At 36.9% G+C, this 24,268-nt stretch overlaps 1 protein-coding gene across 2 annotated transcripts in view; it reads right to left on the minus strand.

Annotated features, from left to right (window-relative positions):
* Positions 1-24,268, minus strand: part of UBR1 (ubiquitin protein ligase E3 component n-recognin 1) — a 142,904-nt gene that overhangs the window by 116,918 nt on the left and 1,718 nt on the right. For both annotated transcript variants that reach the window (XM_046007386.1, XM_046007385.1), the window contains exons 2-3: positions 12,395-12,651; positions 10,031-10,109 (exon numbers count right to left, since the gene is read on the minus strand). In XM_046007386.1, the coding sequence (XP_045863342.1) occupies positions 10,031-10,109; positions 12,395-12,651 (336 nt within the window). The remainder of the gene's footprint in view (positions 1-10,030; positions 10,110-12,394; positions 12,652-24,268) is intronic.

Below are 24,268 nucleotides of genomic sequence, written 5' to 3' on the forward strand. Positions count from 1 at the left end.
CTTTAAAGATAAATATCCTAAGGCTTTCTGGCAAAAAGATGAAATAACATAGTAGCAAGAAAATTAGACCGTTATCAGACTTCTCAATGACAACATATAAAACAAGACAATAGCAGAGCTGTGTCTTCAAGGAAAGAAAATGCCAATCAAGGATGTTATCTCTAACTGATCTATAAAAATACAATTTTGAACATGTCAGAACATCAGGAATACTGTATACATGAGCCCCTCCCGAGGAATCTACTTGAATAGAGATCAGCACACTTTATGTATAAAGAAACAAGTAGTGGGGAGCCTGAAAGGCTCAGTCAGTTAAACATGTGACTCTTGATCTCAGCTTAGGTCTTGAACTCATGAGTTCAAGCCCTCTGTTGGGCTCCATGCTGAGCAAGGCCTACTTAAAAAAAAAAAGGAACAGACAGTAAATACGTTAGGCTTTTCAGGTGATATAATCTCTGCTGAATTACTCAAATCTACTGTTGTAGTGCAGAAAGAGCCATAGACAATAAATACATAAAAGAGCATGGATATATTCCAACAAAACTTGATTTATGGGTACTAGAATTCTAATTTTATATAATTTTCATGAAATAGAAATTTTAATTTCACATAATTTTCATGTATCATAAATTATTACTTTTCTTATCTTTCCCTAAACATCTAGAAATACAAAAACAAACTTAGCCTGCAGGCCATACAAAAACAGGCAGTGAATCAGATTTGACCCACAAACTAGTTCATCAACCCTTAGAGTATGAGCTTCATCTGACCAAGGGATGACGAAGAAGACCTGAGAAAAAGGACAAATGGTGAACACTTTACAAATTTAGTTGCAGAGGTAAGAACAAGTCAAAAGTAAGGACATGGACGAAGAATGTAAACATTGTATGATCTAACAATCAGAAGGGCTACAATTAAAAACTGGGACAAGGGGAAGAGAAAGTAACATAAGATTATCAACTATTATACAGAAGAAATTAAGAGAAATTAAAGAGGGGCGCCTGGGTGGCTCAGTGGGTTAAAGCCTCTGCCTTCAGCTCAGGTCACGATTCCAGGGTCCTGGGATCAAGCCCCGCATCGGGCTCTCTGTTCCGCAGGGAGCCTGCTTCCCCCTCTCTCTTTTGCCTGCCTCTCTGCCTACTTGTGATCTCTCTCTGTGAAATAAATAAATAAAATCTTTAAAAAAAATAAAAGAAAGAAAGATAAAATTAAAAAAAAAAAGAGGAATTAAAGATACCATTAAAACTGACAGACTAGGGGCACCTGGGTTGCACAGTCAGTTAAGGGTCTGCCTTCGGCTCAGGTCACAATCCCAGGGATCTGGGATCGAGTCCTGCATTGGGCTCTCTGCTCAATGGGGAGACTGCTTCTCCCTCTCCCTGTCATTCCCCCAACTTGTGCCCTTTGGCTCTCTTTGTCAAATAAATAAATAAAATCTTCTTTTTAAAAAAGAAAAAGCACCATCTTAGAATAGGGAATGGCGTAGAAGGCACAAAATTTAGAAGCTTTAAAAAATATGGCAAATTTAACAACATACATATTTAAAATGTCAGGACAAATGACAGCATAAGTCAAGTTAAAAGGCAGAAAACAGGGGCGCCTGGGTGGCTCAGTGGGTTAAGCCTCTGCCTTCAGCTCAGGTCATGATCTCAGGGTCCTGGGATCGAGCCCCGCATTAGGCTCTCTGCTCAGTGGGGAGCCTGCTTCTCTCTCTCTCCCTCTCTCTGCCTGCCTCTCTGCCTACTTGTGATCTCTGTGTGTCAAATAAATAAATAAAATCTTTAAAAAAAAAAAAGGCAGAAAACAGATCTTATAAAATCAAACATACACTTAACTTATGATTCAGTAATCCTACTTCTAGGTTACCCAAATGAAATGCAAACATTTGCCCACACAAAGACTTGTACATGAATGTTTAAAGAAGCTTTATTTAAAAGCTGGAAACAACTCAAATGTGCACCAATGATGAAAGATAATTAATTGTAGCAGATCCCCACAATGGCATACTATTCAGCAATAAAAAGGAACAAATGCTGAAACATGAGAGGATCTCAAAGGCAATATGCAAGAGAAAAAAGCCAAACAGGAAACACTACATACTATATGATTTCATTTATATGACACCTGAAAAGGCAAAAATATAGGGACAAAAAACAGTTCAGTGACTACCAGGAACCAGGGGTCTGGAGACAAGACAACTGAATGCAAAGGAATTTGGCAGATGAACAAATATATCTTGATCGTGGCGATGGTTACTGAACTATATAATGTTTATGAAAACCTCAAACTGTACACCTTAAGTGTAGATTTTATTTTATATAAACTTTATCTCAATAAATCTCACATAAAGAAGTTTTTAAAAAACAAACATTATTAAAGTATTTGTGAAGTATGTAACATAGCAATAAGTTTAAAAATAGAAAAATGAGTAAAGAAATAGTAACACAAAAGAAATTGAATATACATTTAAAATATGAAAAGATGTTAACACTACAAATAGATATGCAACTTAAAGTAATGACATTCTTCAATAATCTGAAATCTAACAGATAGCAAAATGTAAAAGAAAAGACTGATTAAATAAAGACTGGGGACAGTTGTGGAGAAAGAAATAATTTTACTACCCTAAACATCCCCTGTGCTCCACCTATTCATTCCTCCATCCCTCTCACCACCATTGTCAGCTCTAGTTTTTAGTGTCCACAGTGTTGCCTTTCCCAGAATGTGATACAGCTAGAACCACACAGTATGTAGGCTTTCACAGTAGCTTCCTTCACATTGCAATATGATCATTTAAGGTCCTGTCATCTCTTTTAATAGTTCATTTCTTTTTATCACTGAAGAATATTCCATTATAATGGTATACCAAAGTTGGTTTATCCATTCATCTATTGATGGACATCTTGGTTACTTCCAAGTTTTGGAAAATGTGAAAAAAGCTGCTATAAACATTCTTGTGCAGTTTTCAGTTTATTTGGGTAAATATTAAGGAACACAACTGCTGGATCATATGGTTACAGTATGTTTACTTCTGCAAGAAGCTGCCAAAATGTTTTCCAAAGAAGCTGTACCATTTTGCATTTCCCTCAGGAATGAATAAGAGTTCCTGTTGCTCCTAACCTCATCAGCATATGGTGTTGTTAGTGCTTTGGATTTTGGCCATTCTAATAGGTATGTAGTGGTACTTCATTCTTGCTTTAAAAACAGACGATGCTAAGCATTTTTCATGTACTTGCTGGCCGTTTATGCATCTCCTTGGTGAAGTCTATTTCAAATCTTTTGCCCATTTTTAAACTGGGTTGTTCATTTTCTTACTGTTTAAGAGTACGTTGTATGTTTTGGATACCAGTCCTTTATCACATACATGTATTGTACACTTTAACCTAATCTGAGGCTTGTTTTTTATTTCCTGAAATGTCCATGTTTTTTAAACCAGTAATTCCACCTCTGAGAACCTATCCTAAGGAAATAACCCTACATATAGAAAAGTGACTCGGGGCACCTGGGTGGCTCAGTGGGTTAAGCCTCTGCCTTCAACTAAGGTCATGATCTCAGGGTCCTAGGATCGAGCCCCACATCAGGCTCTCTGCTCAGCAGGGAGCCTGCTTCCTCCTCTCTCTCTGCCTACCTCTCTGCTTACTCGTGATCTCTCTCTCTGTCAAATAAATAAATAAATCTTAAAAAAAAAAAAAAAGAAAGAAAAGAACAGTGACTCACACATAAAGATGTTTATAGCAGGGTGCCTGGGTGGCTTTGTTGGTTAAGGATCTGAATCTTGATTTTGGCTTAGCTCATGATCTTAGAGTAGACAGTTAGGAGCCCCAGTGTGGGGTCAGCTTGAGTTTCTCCATATCTCCCTCTGCCCCTCCTCCTGCTCACATGTGCACTTTCTAAAACAGATTAATCTTTAAAAAAAAGATGTTTATAGCAACACTGCTTACTATAAAAAAACACAACTGAATCCTAATTATATTCCCCTAATAATAAGTAATAGTTAAAATAAACTATGGTTAAGTATTATATATACAATATGTTTTAAAAGAAATACCAAAAATTGAATGCATAATTTATATATTTTGCTATTTCCATATAACAGTATACCATGAGAATTTTTTTCTTTCACAACTTTATAAACTTCATTTGGAGACATTTACTTCTGATTAAAGGGGAAGATTGTATGAATATGGGTATACCTCAGATATCATACAGGTTCAGTTTCACACCACTGAAATACAGCAAATAGCATAATAAAGTGAGTCAAATGACTTTTTTGGTTTCCCAGTACTTATAAAAGTTACATTTACACTATACTGTAGTCTATTAAGTATTTAAATTATTAAGTGCCATTATAGTTAAAAAAAAAAAAGGTGTATATACCTTAACTTAAAAATATTTTACTATTAAAAATGCTAGCCATCATCTAAGATTTCAATAGTGGTAATCTTTTTGCCGGTGGAGGGTCTTCCCTTGATGTTGATGGCTGCTGACTGATCAGTGTAGTGGGTGCTAGAGAAGGCATGGCTGTAACAACAATTTCTTAAAATAAGACAACAATAAAAAAAAATTTAAAAAAATAAGACAACAATAAAGCATACCACATTGACGGAGTCTTCAATGAACAATTCCTCTGTTCCATGAAATGCTATCTGATGGCGTTTTACCCACACTACAACTTCTTTCAAAATTGAAGTCAATCCTCTCCAACCCTGCCACTAATTTATCAACTATGTTTATGGAATATTCTAAATCTTTTGTTGTCATTTCAACAGTCTTCACCAGGAATAGATTCTGTCTCAAGAAACCACTTTTGCTGCTCAGCCATCAAAAGCAACTCGTCATCCATTACAGTTTTACCATGAGCTTGCAGAAATTCAGTCATATCTTTAGGATCCACTTCTCATTTTCGTTCCCTTGCTATTCCTATCACATCTGCAGTTGTTTTCCTCCAGTCAAGTCCTGAACCCCTCAAAGTCATTCTTGAGGGTTGGAATCAACTTCTTCCAAATTCCTGTTCATGTTTTTTCCTTCTTCACATGAATCATGAATGTTCTTAATCTAAAATGATGAATCGTCTCTATAAACTTTTCAATTTACTCTGCCCAGACCCACCAGAGGAATCACTTATCTATAGCAGCTGTAGTTTTATGGTATGTTTATTTTTTTCTTTTCTTTTTTTGTATGTTTCTTAAAAAAAAAAAGATTTTATTTATTTGACAGAGACCACAAGTAAGCAGAGAGACAGGCAGAGAGAGAGAGGGGAAGCAGACTCTCTGCTGAGCAGGGAGCCTGATGTGGGACTTTATCCCGGGACTCCAGGATCATGACCTGAGCCGAAGGCAGTTGCTTAACCAACTAAGCCACCCAGGTGCCCCTTGAAAAGAATCTTTTATCTGAGCCGAGATCTCAACAGTGAGCTTAAAATATTCAGTAAACCATGTTGTAAACAGAAATGTTTTCATCCAGGCTTTGCTGTTCCATTTACAGAGCATAGGCAAACCAGGTTTTGTGTAATTCTTAAAAACCCTAGGCTTTTCAGAAATGTAAATGAGCACTGGCTTCAATTTCAAGACATCAGCTGCATTAGCTTGTAACAAAAAAGTCATCATATCTTTCGAATTTTTGAAGCCAGGCAATGACTTCTCTCTGGCTATTAAAGTCCTAGATGGCATGCTCTTCAAATACAAAGATGTTTTGTCTACACTGAAGATCTGCTGTTGAGTGGAGCTACCTTCACTAATGATCTCACCAAGATCTCCTGGAGAACTTGCAGCTTCTACATTAGCACTTAGCTCTTTACCTCGTAATTTATATTATGGAGATGGCTTTTTCCCCTAAACCAACCTCTGCTAGGTTCCGACTCTTTTCCAGTAGCTTTTTCACTTCTCTCAGTCTTTACAAAATTGAAGAGCATTACAGTCTTGCTCTGGATTAGGCTGGCTTAAGGGACTGTTGTAGTTGATTTGACCTTCTATCCAGACCCCTCAGTCTTTTTCCTATCAGCAATAAGGCTGTTTTGCTTTCTAATCATTTATGTGTTCACTGCAGTAGCACTTTTAATTTCTTTTAAGAACTTAGCTAACTGGCATAAGAGGTCTAGCTTTCAGCCCAACTCAGCTTTCACCATGCCTTCCCCACTAAGCTTAACCATCTCTAGCTTTTGATTAAAAGTAAAAGATGTGTGACTCTTCCTTTCACTTGAACACTTATAGGCCACTGCAGGGTTATTAAATGGCATAATTTCAATACATTTGGGTCTCAGGGAATAGGGAGGCCTAAGGAGAGTGAGAGAGAGGGGAATAGGCAGTCAGCAGAGCAGTCAAAACACATACAACCTTTATAAACTAAGTTTGCTGTCTTATATGGGTACAATTCATGACAGCCCCAAACAATTACAATAGTAATAGCAAAGGTCACTGATCACCATAACAAATGTAATAATAATGAAAAAAGTCTGAAATATCACAAGAATTACCAAAATGTAACACAGAGACATGGACTGAACAAATGCTGTTGGAAAAATAGTACCAAAAGATTTGACACAGGATTGCCACAAATCCTCAAGTATAAAATGCATGGTATCTGCAAAACACAGTTAAGTGAAGTGCTCTAAAACCAGGCATGCCTATAATATTGTTGGTTGTAACTCATTTTCTTTGCTTTCAATAAAGGAAACATTTACTATTTAAAAATAATCTTTAACAGTGGGTCTTTGAAGAGAAAATGCACAGGTTAGCTTCAGGTTATTTTAAAAAAATAGTACTGCAGTATATTCTTTTTTTTATATGTACTTTTTAAAATGTGTGTACAAGCATTTAAGTTGTACTCTTTTAACAGATTTCAACTACACAGTACAGTGTTATCAACTATAGTCACGTTGTACGTTAAGGGATAAACTATGGAGAACCTAGAGATTATGAAGAGTCACATTCACACAGCAGAACAAACAGTTCAAAATTTCAACTTTGTTATTTTCTTGTTCTCAAGTTGTTTGGACTACCCTGCCACTAAAAGTTTTTCTTGGTTCTTTGTGAATCTTTGGTTCACAAAGATTGTGTCCAATCTTTGGTCTGTCCCCTGACACTACTCTTCTTTGTGTTCTCTGGAGCAACAGATACTCCTTCTTATTTCTTCCAATCTTTCTTTCTTTTTTTTTTTTTTTAATGGCTGTTTTCTCCTATGAAGTGTTTTATTACACAGAAGAATATACACAGTAAGGTAAGTTACAAAGGTAAGTTACAGGTAAGTTACAAAGTTAAACAATGAAATGAACACCCATGAACCCAGCACCCAACCCAAGAGAATATTAATACTGCTGAAACTGCCTGTGCGATCATCCAGAATCCCATTCTCTTACCTGCCCTAGAAGTTACCACTCACCTATATTATGCTTATTAGTCATTCACTTGCTTTTCTTTAAAAATTTCACCACATATACAGGTATTCCAGAGAGAATCTATCAATTTATTCTCTCATCAAAAGTGTTCTGTTCTCTGTACACTCATATTTGATGGGTAATATTTTTTTTAAAGATTTTATTTATTTATTTGACAGACAGAGATCACAAGTAGGCAGAGAGGCAGGTAGAGAGAGAAGGGGAAGCAGGCCCTCTGCTGAGCAGAGAGCCTGATGTGGGGCTCGATCCCAGAACCCTGGGATCATGACCTGAGCCAAAGGCAGAGGCTTTAACTCACTGAGCCACCCAGGCGCCCCTGATGGGTAATATTTTTTAAAGCTTATAGACATCATCTTTTTTTTTTTTTAAGATTTACTTATTTATTAGACAGAGATCACAAGTAGGCAGAGAGGCAGGCAGAGAGAGGAGGAAGCAGGCTCCCCGCTGAGCAGAGAGCCCGATGCGGGGCTGGATCCCAGGACCCTGGGACCCTGACCTGAGCCGAAGTCAGAGGCTTTAACCCAGTGAGCCACCCAGGCGCCCCGACATCATCTTTTATTAGGCATAAAACAGCCCATCCTTCAGATGACTGAAAGGTTCCTGAGTAAGTCAATGTAAGCATCTTCTTCTGTAAGATGAACTCAGCAAAACCTCAAGATGGCAAACCTAGGTATGCTCCATAAAAGAGTGCTTTGTGGTGATGATGTACACTGGTAAGCTTTAAAAAAAAACTTGAAGGTAGCTTGTTGAAAAGGTTCCCAAAATTTAACAAACAAGTTTTTACCATTCTACAGAAAAACCAGAAAAGTAAGAAATGTAGTGAGCTCTTTCACAGAGCTACATGGATACAATTTAAAGGACTGGTCTTTATTCTGGGATTATCCTACTTTCCTGGAATTAAAATGTCTTTTCCTTTATAAAATTATAGGAAATGGCAGGTGTATTTGCTTGCTGTCCATGTGTCCTTTTTAAAATTAAAACTGAACTTAATTAGCCAAAGAAAAATTGAAAACCCTATGTCTCATTCAAAGCTTTTGCAAACTGTACTGACCCCCAAGATCCCAAAGCTTAGAAAGCATAAGCTTAGAAGTCTTGAAGTCTGAGGAACTGGAAAACTTTGGTCTTAAGACTTTTAGCATCTCTGGGAGATCATTAGTCTCCCAGAGTAAAAAATGAGAAGAAATTAACAACTTTCTCATGTCTCTAATTCCGGCATTCTTTCTTTGGTTTTCCAGCATAAGCAATACTATAATTAATGGAAGTGATAAGAAAATATGGAAATATGGAATAAAGTTAACAAATGCTTAACTTTATAAATCTCATCAGCAATTAGCTTTGCAATCATGGAAAAACATTTTAACTGCACTATATCATAGGTTCCTCTAACTCTTTACTCTTGTGCACAATAATAATAATACTTATAATCTTTATCAACAGCCCATCGTCTCCTGAATTAGAAGTAGTAATGTTGAGGCCAGTCTCATAACATGAATAGTGCTTTCAACTCTATAGAAGACACAGATATACCTTTAAGATGTTATATACATTTATATAGGACCTTAGCATATTTAACAGGATGTTAAAGAGAACCATCAATAAAATCAACATCTGTCTAAGCCCAGAGTATACAAAGTATACAACCAATATAAATATTTGAGAAACACATTTCAGCTCATATTAACAAAGTTATCTAAAAATGTAACAAGTAAGGAAAAAAACCCTCAACCTCATTAGTAATTAGGAAAATTAAGACCACAATATGATACTATTATAGACCCACGAGACTGGCTAAAATTAAAATGGCTGACAAGACCAAATCTTCCAAGAATGTGCAGCAATGGGAACTTTCACATACTGCTGGAGAGACTATAAATTAGTATACACACTTAGGAAAACAATATGACATTATTTATTATAACTATTGATTCACATACCCTGGAACTCAGCATTCTATTCCAGTATGTACTTTAGGGAAACTACTGGACATGTGTACCAAAATACACAAATAAGAATGTTCACAGCACAACTGTTCATAACAGCCCCAAACTAGAAACAATCCACACATATGGTACAATGAATAGAGACAACATGATTATTGAACACTTGAAGGTCACTGGACAAACTATAGTTACTAGACATAATACTCTACTCAACAAGAAAAAGACATAGCATGACTCTGTCTATATAAAGCTCAAAAATAGAGAAAACTATTCAATGTGATTTGGGTGATAAACTAAAAGAGAAATCTAGGAAACCATTATAACACAACACTGGAGAAAGGTTATCACAACGGGAGAGAGAAAGACTGATCTAGAAGGGATAAACAGGAGGCCTCTGAGAGCTGACAGTGGCTATTCTTGACCTAAGTAGTGGTTATACAGATATTCGCATCATAGTTATTCTCTAAGAGTTCATATGCTTTATACAATCTCTTGTATAAACATGATATATCTCACAAAAAAATTACAAAGGGCTGCCTCTTGAGGTAGTAGATCTCCTATCACATGATATTTAACCAGAACTAAAGGTTCACATATCAGAGCTATTACAGCAGGATTTCAAGTGCTGGTAGGAATTCAGACTAGATGGCCACCAGGTGCCTGCTAATCTAGAGATATTATGGATCTATTTTCATACCTTATAACGATGATTTTTATGAACACTATTCTGGAAGCAGTCCATACAGAGTACACATGTTGGGTCAATTGCACAGTCCCTGAAAAAAATCAAAAATTAGATTCCAAAATTTAGAGGACGCCAATGATGTTTAAGGTGTTAATATAATGTGAATGAGTTTCCTGTGTGGTGCATAAACTGAATATGAAAATGTCTCAAACACTAAATTCCAAATAATTTTAGCCATATTTGAATACTTAGGATTGGTTTTGCTTCTTAAGTTATCCTCACTATTTTGAGCTTTTACCTGATTTCGGACTGTTAAGATGCAAATCGAAATTAGTCTTATGACCAATGATTAGCTGTTTTTTTTTTGTTTTTTGTTTTTTGTTTTTAATTTTTTTTTATTTTTTCCATTTTATTTATTTTTTCAGCGTAACAGTATTCATTCTTTTTGCACAACACCCAGTGCTCCATGCAAAACGTGCCCTCCCCATTACCCACCACCTGTTCCCCCAACCTCCCACCCCTGACCCTTCAAAACCCTCAGGTTGCCCCAACCTCCCACCCCTGACCCTTCAAAACCCTCAGGTTGTTTTTCAGAGTCCATAGTCTCTTATGGTTCGCCTCCCCTCCCCAATGTCCATAGCCCGCTCCCCCTCTCCCAATCCCACCTCCCCCCAGCAACCCCCAGTTTGTTTTGTGAGATTAAGAGTCATTTATGGTTTGTCTCCCTCCCAATCCCATCTTGTTTCATTGATTCTTCTCCTATCCCCCTACCCCCCCATGTTGCTTCTCCATGTCCTCATATCTTACCCTCCTGCCTTTATAAACATATTTTTTTTTTTAAAAACACTGATTGTTCACTGGTAAATGAGGCTTGGATAAAGACAAAATTCATTAGAATGTAAGCAGTGTAATGGCAGGATTGTTTCTTTATTTTGTATATTGTTATGTCCTAAGCACCTAGAACAGTGCCGGGCACCTGAGAGGTATTCAATTAATATTTATAGAATGAACAAAAAAAATTCAATCTCTCTTAATCTCTTCCCTAATAGTAACTCTAAAAAGTCACTATCTTTTTTAACATTTCCAGAAAAACATTAAGAGCAACATGAACTGGTGAAAAGTACAAAAGAAATTTTTAAAATATCTGATTTTGAAGAGTTGAAGAGATGGCACTAGCAAGTTTAAAAAATGATTTTGAAGGCTATTAGGAAATAAAGATTGCCTAATTATACTCTTGAAAATATATATGATCTACTGACTATTTGGAGCAGAATTTCTCAACCTCAGCAGTACTGACATTCCGAACTGGGATAGAGGAGACCGTCCTGTGCACTGCAGGATGCTTCAGGAGCAATCCTGTCCTCTACTAGATGCTAGTACCATTTCCCCAGTTGTGACAATTTAAAATGCCTCCATGACACTTTTGGAGACGTGAGATCTATAAATATCTTTCACACTTTAGCTGAGACTGATTGGGCTTAAGCTAAAATATACATAAGAAGATAAACAAACCTTACTACGTATGTAGTAAAATAGTACACAAGATACAAAAGCTGACTTTTTTCTGAGAAAAGAACAGGATAAAGATACTGTGGGCCAAACAACTGTTAACTATAAGTAAACCTAGACTTATAGTGAAGCCAAAAACAATTCTCTGAATTTATGAAGTCTAAAAATTCACTCCTAACCTGAACTACCTCTAGTAAAGGGGGGAAAAAAACCCACTAAAACTAGAGTACAGCTAAGATGTAAAAGATGAAAACGTCAGGCAGGAGTAGGGAGTAAAAATGTTCTCTGTGCTACCCTGATGTTCAAGATACCTGCTCTTAGAAAGGACAAAAAGCCTAAAGCTGCTTCCAGTTTCCCTACTACTAGCCTTTTCTACTCAACTGAATTCCAACTGTTCCTACAGGCCCAAAATCCCTTGACACCAAATCTCACTTGGTAGCAAAAACTGACCTGAAATGACATGAGACTGCAGACTTTATTTATACTACTTGTTGTGAATATTTATAGATTTCTTACAGAAATGCTATGTTTGATGATAGGATCCTGCCTTGACACTGCTGGAAAAAAGTGTTCAGAACTCTGAAATACACCCGGCCCCAGGGTTTCAGGTAAGAGTACGTGGACTATATTATAAGCAACGCAAAAGTCCATCACTTAAGTACTTTTAGAGAACAGAAAAGTGAGACAACTGTCTAAGTCATATACTCAAAAGCAAGCTATACAAGCAGAAACAGATTTATAAGTGCATAATAAAAGGAAATTAAGTATGATTATATTATAAAAAGTAATAGGCAAAATAAAATACATCATAAGTACAAAATACCAAAACAGAAATTGTAACCAATCCTGTAAATTTCTAATACTTACCTACAAGAATATGTTGTCTCTCCACTTTTGAAAACCTTCCCACAGAGCTGAAATGCTCCACTGTGCTTCAATTTCTCTAAGCAAATATCTGGATCTTCTCCAAATAAGTACCATTCCAGTGGAGTGAATATGGACATTTGTATACTCTCCTCCTGCTTTTCCAAGTCTGGGTCCATTTCAGCAGAATAAATTTCCGGCACCAATTGGGCCAAATAGTGCAAGAAAGTAGTATAAAAATCAACTTGCTGATCCCACCACTGAAAGAAAAGAAAATGAAAATTAGACTGTTACAAATTTCCTCTTTAAGATATAGGGGGACAAATATTGGCACAATTCTGTAATTTCTGAGAAAGTGATTAACAATATATTATTTTATCCCTCACCAATACAAAAGGAAAGTGGGTAAAGTCAAACTGGGTAACAAAAAAAAATAGCCTTGGAAGTAAGTGGTTGCCCACATACCATATACACCTGGAAAAAGAAAGAGAAGCTATAATGGATGAGAATTACCCTTCCCTCTTGGAATGGGCAACTCCTCGTCTGTGAAGACAATTCTATTACCAGTCAGGTGCTGTAGAGACAAAGCATTTCCCACACTCTTAGTTTAACTGTTTTAAGGAACCATAACATTTACTGAGAGATCAAAATGAATGAGTGCAAAAGATCTTATAGAATGCCAAAAGTACTAAACATAAAAGAAAACGGATAAATTAGACTCACCAAAAAGTAAACCTAAACCCTTCTGCACTTTAAAAGAAACTATTTCAGGGGCGCCTGGGTGGCTCAGTGGGTTAAGCCTCTGCCTTCAGCTGGGGTCAAGATCACAGGATCCTGGGATCGAGCCCCACATCGGGCTCTCTGATCAGCAGAGAGCCTGCTTCCCCCCTCTCTCATCCCCCTTAAAAATCTTTTAAAGATTTTTTTAAACTTAAAAAAAAAATAAAGGAAACTATTTCAGATGGCTTATTTGTACATGAAAACAAGCTCACCATCATAAGTCATTAGAGAAACGCAAATTAAAATGACAGTGAGATACCCCTCCACACCCTATTATATTAAGGTGTAGATAAAAATAAAATAAAAAACTCGGGGCGCCTGGGTGGCTCAGTGGGTTAAGCTGCTGCCTTCGGCTCAGGTCATGATCTCAGGATCCTGGGATCGAGTCCCACATCTGGCTCTCTGCTCAGTGGAGAGCCTGCTTCCCTTCCTCTCTCTCTGCCTGCCTCTCTTGTGATTTCTCTCTGTCAAATAAATAAATAAAATCTTTAAAAAAAATAAAAAACTGACAATACTGGTGCATAAACAATGAATTCTGGTACACTGAAAAGAAATTAAAAAAAAACCTGACAATACCAAGTATCAACAGGATGCATTAAACTGGAAAAGGAAAATGCTGGTAGGAACTGAAAATGGTATAGTCACTTTACAAAAGAGTTTGGTAGTTTCTTTAGGGTTAAACATATACTTACCATATGACGCAATCCAACTCTAAAAAAAGTATCTACCTAAGAAATGAAAACTTAAGTTCACACAAAAAAGTATATATGAATGTTACAGTAGCAGCTTTAAACTGCCAAAACCCAGAAATGACCCAATTGTCCTTCAACTGGTGAATTAGAAACAAACTATTACAGCCAAACCATGGAATACTGCTCAACAATAAGAAGTTACTGGGGTGCCTGGCTGGCTCAGTGGGTTAAGCCTCTGCCTTCGGCTCAGGTCATGATCTCAGGGTTCTGGGATAGAGCCCCACATCTGGCTCTCTGCTCAGCAGGGAGTCTGCTTCTCCCTCCTTCCTCCACCTGCCTCTCTGCCCTACTCTCTCTGTCAAATAAATAAATAAATTCTTAAAAAAAGAAGAAGTTACATACATGCAACGTCAAAATCTATTATTGTAAAAACAGTCTAACTCAAAAGGCTACATACCGCCTCTTAGCAAATGGGGACATGTTCATAATGACATCATCTGTGTAAACTGAGCAGAGCTCATCCCTGCGCCAAATTCCTGATTCCCATTAAATGTGGGTTTCATAGACACTATATGCAGGTTTCAATAACACCATCATTCCATTCTTACTTATTTCAAACAAAACAGCTTTCAAAAAATGCCCTGTTAAAAAAAACATTTGGAGATTACTCACTGGCCATTTGGGCTTAAATGTAAGGTATGATTACCCTAAACCACCCAACCAGACCAGCCTGAAAAATTTTCAATGGCATTCTGTAAGAGCAAGCTTAAATGAACAGAAGGTTGAGTGCACGAAATCTCTACTATCAACTCAACACTGACAATTTAGTTGCACTTAACATCCTTCTAGTTAAACTAGTATTATTCATGTGAAATGGGCTGGCTCTCTGGTGTTAATGGTATTTCATGTTTGTCTCATAGTTAGTAAAAACTGGTATTTATACATAATTTTGTATTTGTACACATTAAAGTTATATTCTAAAAATAAAGGCTATGTACTATATGATTCCATTTATAGGACATTCAGGAAAAGGCACAACTATATCAAGATGGAGGACTACACAGTGGCTCCCAGGGGTTTACTGCAAAGTAGAAGAGAGGAAAAAAATTTTTTAAAGATTTTATTTATTGGGGCACTGGGTGGCTCAGTCAGTTAAGCATCTGCCTTCGGCTTGGGTCATGATCCCAGGGTCCTAGGATAGAGCTCCGAATCAGGCTCCCTGCTCAGTGGAAAGCCTATCTCTCCCTCTCGCTCTGCCTGCTCTCTATCTCTTTGTCAAATAAATAAACAAAATCATAAAAAAAAAAGATTTTATTGATTAAGCATGTGATTCCTGATCCTGGGGTTGTAAGTTGGAGCCCCATGTGGGGTACAAGGTTACTTAAAAATAAAAAAATCCTAAAAAAAGGTGATGTCAAATAGTCTCAGAATATCTCCTCAAAGACATTTATTAACTATAAGGGGAAAAGGTAATAACTTTAAAGTAGAGAAACTCTGCAGATACCAACTTAACCAAGTGCTTAACATAAATATCACCAGTAATAAGAATAATGATACCAAGAATCCCTTAATATGACACACTGAGAAGGCTATGGTACCACTTTTGTGTTATTTTTCCCAAAAATACATAACCTCATTATAATCATGAGAAAACATCAATCCAAACTGAGGAACATTCTACAAAATAATTGCTCAATATTCTTCAAAAATGTCAAGGTCATGAAAAATAAGGCAAGAACAAGATGCTGTTACAAACTTGAAGATTATGGAGAAAGTAAGACCCTATTACAGACTGGAGGCAACAAAGGAGAAATAACTAAATATAATGTGAGATCCTAGATAGGATCCTGGAACAGAAAAATATTTAATGTCAGTGGGAAAACTATTATAATTCAAATAAGGTCTATAGATTAGTTACTATCAATACTAATTTCCTGTCCCTGATAATTATACTATGGTTATGTAAGATGCTAACACTAGGGAATGCAGGTGTGAAGGATATAAGAGAACTGTTACTACAATTTTTGCAAGTTTTCTGTAAGTCTAATATGAGTTCAAAATAAAGAGAAAAAAAGAACCAATACTGAAGATGATTATTTACTAATACAGAAAGTTATTAATAGTATACAGTTTGGTAAAGCAGGTTACAAAGCAGTGTATATAAAATCTCATTTTGGCTAAATATTTTACATGAGGGGAAAAAATCAGGAAGAATATACACCAAAATGTTAACAGCAGTTGGTAGTGAGAGTTTAGCATATTTTCACAGAAACTGTACATTTGCTTACCTAATATGAATAATATTCTTAGTGACAGTTTCCATATTTGGGGGGAATTTTTTAATTGTAAAAATATTTTACTAAAACCTTTAAAAAAAACAATTATACCTTCTGGTATTCTAACTCCCAACTTTTCTAGGGTATGCACAGACCAACAACTTGTTTCCTCCACAAATCTAGCAACAACTGTAACTATAAAGTAAAGAATATCTAATGTTCTATTGTACACCTAAGGTTCTTTCCTCCAAACAGTAGTAAATGAAAAAAGGCCTGTTTACTTGCCACTATATACCAAACAAAAAAATTTTCTGTATTATCTAATTATGGAAGGCACAGAATTAGTTGAAGTTTTTGAAGAATACTTTGAAGAACATGAGAAATTTGACAGTCACCAAAACCTAAGGGATCTTCTGGTTCAAGTCTCTCATTTATAGATGAAAAAAACTGAGTCACAGGGAGAAACAAACTGCTTTTCTAAGATCGAATAACCAATTAATATCATAGTCAGGAACAGAAGTTAGGTATCCTAACTCCTAGAGTTCAGTGCTCATTGTACTCAACCAAATATAAGCACACAGTACATCTGCATTTACCTTTAAGATCAATCAATTAATTACATTTTAAGCATAAACAAAACAAGAAACATAGTTTTGCCTTCTTTTTATTTCTTTCCTCCAAACGAAGCATATTCACTGCCTAACACTCCTGTGTACTACTTAAATTCTATCTCTGTCATTACATGTCTTGGTGTGAACTAATATTTTATTCTTATTTTTAAAAAGATTTTATTTATTTATTTGTCACAGAGAACGTGCTCACAAGCAGGGGGAGCAGAAGGCAGAGGTAGAAGCAGACTCCCCACTGAATAAGGAGCCTGATGTGGGACTCAATCCCAGGACCCCAAGATCATGACCTAAACCGAAGGCAGATGCTTAATGAACTGAGCCACCCAGGCATCACCATGTGAAATAATACTTTGAAATGTTATCTTTATATTGTTGGTTGATTTGGCCAGAACGTCTGGGTGTTGATGCCTTTAATGCCCTCTTCAGTGATCTTACCACTAGCTCTCCATCCTTCCATCCCACCGTGAGTTATTCCTTAACGTCCATCAAACTCAAGGCACTCCTCTCTGGACTACTACACTGATCAGTTGAAACAAATTTCTCTCCCCTGTAACTCAAATACAGCACTTACTGAAGGAGGTACTTATTCAGTACCTACATTAGTTATCTTAATCTGTGTACACCTAGCCTCTTCACCTAGACTATAAATTCTCTGAGGTGAGGAATGCTGCCTTTTAAATAAATCCCTGTATCACGACAGGCCCACCACAAATACTTAATAAAGGTTCTCTTGGGGTGCCTGGTTAAGCATCTGACTCTTGATTTCAGTTCAGGGTCATGATCTCAGAGTTGTGGAGTTGAGCCCCACATCGGGCTCTATGTTCAGTGAGGAGTCTGCTTGAGATTCTCTCCCTCTCCCTCTACCCTGCCTCCCCCAACACGTTCCCGCTCTCTAAATAAATAAATACATAAATAAAATCTTAAAAGAAAAAAATGTTCTCAGTCATTGCTGAATGTTATAGATTCTTGCTAGAGAGAACAAAGCAAATATTGATTGACATTAAACCTTCTAAAACTATAGAATTCTTATAGGAGATAAGGTATAATTTCACTCTTTCATGAAGACTTTTTCCTAGATGACTGCCACATCTATGAAAAATCTTTTTCAACTAAGATTTGTCTTTTTTTCCAGATAAGAAAAACTACACAGCATGTATTTTACTTTACTGGGTGACATGTTCAGGAATTATGGGTGCCTGGAATAGATTTGATTTTCTTATTCATTTGTTTGGTTGTTTTCAGTATTTTTACCCACTTCAGATAAGAATAAAATTAAGCATCTTTAATTTCAATGTCCAGAGGGAGGGAATTTTTTTTTTCCAAATTTAGAGTTCAGAGAGGATTTTCTTAATTGACTGTTCTGTAAAAACAAGTTCTCACAACATTTAAATTCTCAAACATTCCAAACATTTTTCTCATCCCCATGGAGATTAAGATATGTACTCAACTCTGACCCAGGGACTTGGATCCCTGTTTGGGAACATCATTCTGAAAAAGGAACGTACTTTTAAAACGTTCCTTTTGTTCAAACCACAACTTACACATCTTTAGACAACTGCTGACATCCATGAGGCTTCAGATTCCCTGAAACTCTTTTCCCAGCTCTTCTGTTTTAAAGTAGTAACAAAATACAGAGGCTCTAGGATTGTTCATAACAAGTACTGGATGAGTGTAATTGGAGTATCTCCAGACATCAAGAAATCTTTTGGTTACACAAAGTTTTCTTTTAATACTATTGGACAGATTCATAAAGTTTCATAAAAACAAGCAAACAATAACAGCAAAATGCCTAGTTCAACTGCTTACCCCATGAGGAATACTATCTGTAACATATCTGATAATTAGTTCCCTAAGCCTGTCTGAACACTTCCTTTCAGCCAAAGTCCATTCTTATAGCTCATAATTAAACCAAAATCTACTCTCCTGTAATTTTTATCCTATACTGCCTGAAATAATCCATATGATTTACTCTGGTCTTTCATCAAACAACCTTTCAAACAAATGAAGATAACTATTAAGTCTCCCATCAGTCTCTATTCTGGAGCTACACTGGAACACAGAAACTAAAGAAATCTGTTCATCCCCAGAAATGACATTCGGTCATCCCTAATGCCACGGTATTTAGACTACTCTCTATGTTCATTACTCTTTCATGGAACATGAACAATGTGCCTCTGTATAGAGAAGTGGGACTATTTCTTACCTTCCTTATCCAGGGTACTTAACCACTCAAAACCACTCACGTTCTTTTTTTTTTTTTTTTGGCAGCCACATCATATCACGACTTAGTGAGTTTGTGGACAACTAAAACCCTTAGGACAATCACATATGACAAACCTGGTCCAATACACAAATACCTAACCCGAGGTATAAGGCTGTACTTTCCACCCCTACTGAATTTCACTGTTAGTTCTGAGGCAATGTTCAGACTAAGGAGATATTTTGTATATGTGTCCTATAACGTATTTCTTATCCCTGCCAGCTTTGTGTTGTTCGTAAATATGATAAGTAAGTATACTATGTCTTCATGGCACTGATAAAATAAGCTAGGGTCAAATATAGAATCATGTGACAAATAAGGCCCCTCTCTTTTCTTTTAATACACAAGCATACTGTCAAAATTTAGTTTCTGAAAGCATTCTGTCCCCAAGTCATTCTCTTCCTTTTTCTTCTCTGATTATAGGTTCATGCTCCAATTTTCTAAGCTCTCCTTGAAATCTTTGGAACAATGAATTCTGCTTTCCTCAACTGTGGAATAAACATCTCATATTTCTACTGTATTGAATATATGTGCAAATGGACTAAAATCCTTTCTTAGACTACAAAGTAGAGTATGTGTGCCTATAAAAATAAATGGAGGGGCGTATGGGTGACTCAGTGGGTTAAAGCCTCTGCCTTTGGCTCAGGTCATGATCCCAGGGTCCTGGGATCGAGCCCCGCATCAGGCTCTCTCCTCAGCAGGGAGCCTGCTTCCCTTCCTCTCTCTGCCTGCCTCTCTGTCTACTTGTAACCTCTGTCAAATAAATAAATAAAATCTTAAAAAAAAAAAAAAGGATAAATTAACAGATTTTTCTTCCTGTTCCCAAGTCATTCTAGCTTACCCATAAATACCAAAGTTCAAAGGGATTTTTAAAAGTAATCCATAAAGACACAGTTAAGTGGTTAAGCCCCACTCCTGCAAACAGGTCAAATAGACTTTGTTCTGAAGAATGGCATTAAGTAAACTATTAGAAGGAGAATTATTATAGTCAAGTGATTAACAACAGACTCCATCCTGGACTGGTCCTATATCATTCCCGGATAGCAAGTAGGCACTTAGGGAAACACAATAACTCTCCTAGAGACATTCAGTAACATTTATTTAGTACAGCATGTTTCTATAAGCACTTAGCGTATTATAGGGTACAACTTAACACTGGAAAAAAAAGCTGTACCAAATGCTTTTAAAAAACCAAACTCATCAAATAACAATTGTTTCTTCAACAGGAGGCATGTTAACTCAGAATACCTTAAAAGAATACAAAGGAGTTCACAGTAAATCACCTGGGACTACAGAGTTTTAACATTTTGTCTTAAGTCACCTGAGGCAATGAGTTAAAAGCTTAAAGAAAACTTTCACAGAGCATGGTGTACAATTAGCACCTGTAGAGAAATGGGTAAAATGATTGCACGGGAAATCTGAAATAACCCTCAAGGCCAGCACACATGAAGAGAAAATGGTCAGGACACTGCATTGGTTCATCTTGCACCACTGATTTACACACATATCTACCCACAGTCTCCCCATGCAGTATTGAAGACAAAAACCTCTTTATTTGCAGGACAATGTCTGTTATTAAACAAAAGCAGTCCATCTTCAGCACCATCTTATCCACACTAAATTACTATTCTTCCCTAGACTATTAAAGGTAGTGGGATTGAATCTATCACTGTAATCTGCAATTTTACACCTCAACTTCACATTTGAGTCTACAGAGTCTGATACTGAAAATCAGAATTTTCCTTAGCTGTCCACAACAGAAATTAGGAGATAATGAAGAAAAACACACACACACACACACACACACACTAGGCTCTGCTATGATCTGGTGACAAAGCATTTCAGTCATAACTCAAGAGACCCTGGTTTTCCATCCTAGTTTTCTCATTTTAAGTGTGCCTTTGGTATAGAAAGCTGTGCTCGGGCCTAAAATGATATAGATTGCAATTTCTAAGAAATAGCACCATTACTGAAAATAATATATAACTTCATGTTCCTTCTTTTGTATCTTAGTATTTTACTCATTTTTTAAAGATTTTCATTTTAAGTAATCTGTACACCCAACATGGGGCTCGAACTCATAACCCTGAGATCAAGAGTCACATGCTCCATCAACTAAGCCAATCAGGTGCCCCATCTCAGTATTTTAAGGTCAACTATCAAAATAAATTTTTATCTTTTAAAGATCCAGTACACATATGAGATTGTAGACAAATTTTTCCTTGATTTTCATGATTATTGCATGATTGTTATTAATATTAAACTTAAAAAAAACCCTAAAATCCCATTTGGAGAAAATACACCTTTGGGAGTAATGGAAATGTTCTGTACCCCAATTTAGTAATAGTTACACAGGTGTATACATTCATCAAAACTCATCAACCAAAACACTTAAAATGGAAGAATTTTATTGTACTTAAATCTAACTTGATAATGCTAATTTTTTTAATTCCTCTTTCAATTTTAAACCTTTAAGCCTCATTTTCTCTTAACCTCCTCAACTCCTATTACCTTCACCTCCACTCCACCTCGGTTATTGTCTTCTCATTCACTCATTCATGCATGCGTTCAATAAAAATTCTGAAACAATGTTATTAGGTACTGGAGATACAGGTATGAACAAGACAGCTCATGCTCAAGGAGTTTATTGTCTAGAAAGACAGACAGCAAACAGGTAATGCTCAGGACAGCCTGAGACATGCTGTGTACAACAGGAATATGAAAAGGGAGCTCCAGGAATGCACAAAGGCTCATCTAACCAGCTCTATCATCACAAAATCTGATGTGCCTCCATGATCTCAAACTCCAAAAGCCCTTACAGACCATAATGTTCAGTTCTTCCATTTATGTCAACATCATAACTTTTAATAACTCAGATCCCACCAGTTCTCCACAGAATTCCTATTTTGGCTTTTCCTATACCCCACCTTCAGCCTAGACCCCAATGTTAGCTACTACCCTAGTATGCCCCCTCATTTCTCTTCCCATCCTCCCTCCACAACTCCTTCCCCCAATCACCACCAATCTTGTTAAAATAAATCCCTAATGTTGATTCTCAGTTATTCATTAAGACAACATAAATGTCTACTATTTCAAACACATACTGGGATATATCAATGGACAAGTCAGACATGATCCTTGGCTTCACGGAGCTTGCATTCTGGTGGGAAAGATAGATATTTAAATAATAAAGACAACACAGTAATTACAGATTATAATAAGTACAATAAAGGAAATAAACAGGGTGCTTACACATAGAAGGATAAGAAGAACCCATCTTTTAGGCCGGGTAAGCATCAAGAAAAAGCAGAGGAAAAACACTCTTGGGAAAAAGAACAGCAAGCAAAGGCACAGGCCCTAGAGCAAGACAGATCTTGTGCTTGTTTTAGAAACTAACAGGCCAATGTGGCTAACAGTAAATGCAAGAAATAACAGGAAACGAGGGGGAAATGCAGGAGCCAGATCATGCAGGATCTTGAAAGACTTGTAATGAGTTTAGATTTTATTCTAAGTAAAATGGGAAGTCACAGAAGGATTTAGGCAGGAGGCTGACATGATCTGAATTAGTTTTAAAAAGATTACTCTGGTTGATCTGTGGAAAATAAACTGGAAGAGGGCAGAAATGGAAGCAAAGAGACCAGTTAAGAGGCCACTCCAGTTGCCTAGGCAACAGATGGTGGCTAGGACTAGAGAGGTGGAGTGGAGACAGAGTTGTTTGTGTTCAAGAGCTATTACAGAAGTGTCATGAGACAGGGATAAGAAAATTCTTGATCAGCCTCCCTTCTTTCCCCACTCCAAACCTGGTTCTTTCTCTCAGAATATGACACAACCATGGCCATGAATGCTTAAACCAAAAACTGAGGATCCAGATGTCATTTGCTTCTTCCCTTTTACCTCATGCCTAATCCATTAGCAAATCTTTTTGCTTCTACCATACCTGCAAATATCTCTCTCAAATCTATCCACTTCTCTGTATCTCTAGTGATGTCTCTCTAGTACAAACCACCATCAGCTAAGGCTTAGGTTATAGCAGTAACTCCCTGATTGCTTCCCCCGTTTCAAACACTTATCAGACATCCAAGTGGCTATATCAAGTAGGCAAGTAGTTGGATCTGCGAATCGTTAAGTTCAGAAGTGAGATGACCTGGAGATATAAATTTGGGAACAGAATGCATACTAACAGTATTTAAAGCCACAGAACTGGATGAAATCACATAGGCAGAGGGTGTAGACAGGAAAAAGAAAAAACCTTAGTGCTAAACCAGGAGACACCTTCTGTGACTGAGGAAAGAAAATCCAGTCAAAATAGACAGAAGGCAAAAGTTCTGTCAGACCACCCACATACTCTCTGAATTCCCAGTTTTTCTCAGTCCTTACCTTCTTGACCCAATAAACCACCCTCTCCTAGAAACTAGACCCTATGGCATCATACTACTCTCACCTACTTGCCTGGCTGCTACCTTTCTAGGTCCTTCTCTGGTCCTTCCTCCATCTCCTGTCCCTGAAATTCAAATCATCCCTGTCCCCAGTCCTTCTCCCTCTCTTCCTTCCCTCTCTCCCTCTGTGTCTGAACTTGTGTGTATGTGATCATGTGTACGTGCACACACACACACACACACACACACAATTTTCTCCTCAAAGATCTTCACCATTCCCACAATCTCAACCGTCAACTCTGTATTGAGAATTTCCAAATGTCTAAGCTAAGTCTTACTCAAAATGTGGCTCACAGACCAGGACTTCAGAATCAGCAGGGCAGGCTTGTGAAAATTCCCCACCCTAGACCTACAAAATCAACTCCTCTAATGATTCTTATGCAATGACTTTTATAAATGTCCAGTAATTCATACCTATTATTTCACCTTAATTGCATGTTAGGTGATATTGGGAATTTGACAACCTTCATGTTTTTGATAGCAGTATTGCAGAGAAATAATCTGGGGTTTAAGAAAAAAGTTTGATTTAAGGATAACGGAAAGTAAAACCAAGAGTAAGGCTCTAATGGAGTTGGTAAAAATTCTAAAATGTTGTAACTGTCTCATATTTATTATTTTTGTTTTCCCTGCTTCCCAATGGTGATTTAAAATACAAATCATTCAAATGTTAAAGAACCTCTGAGCTTGTTTTACTTAACAGCAAAGAAGTAGTGAACTGGAAAGCCAGTATCCCACTCCACTGTCAGAATAAAATTGAAGACAGTAGCTTTAAAAAGAAAAGGAACATAAAGACATATCTGGAAT

Source organism: Meles meles, chromosome 6 (genome assembly GCF_922984935.1).
Source record: "Meles meles chromosome 6, mMelMel3.1 paternal haplotype, whole genome shotgun sequence".
Taxonomy (NCBI): Eukaryota; Metazoa; Chordata; class Mammalia; order Carnivora; family Mustelidae; genus Meles; species Meles meles.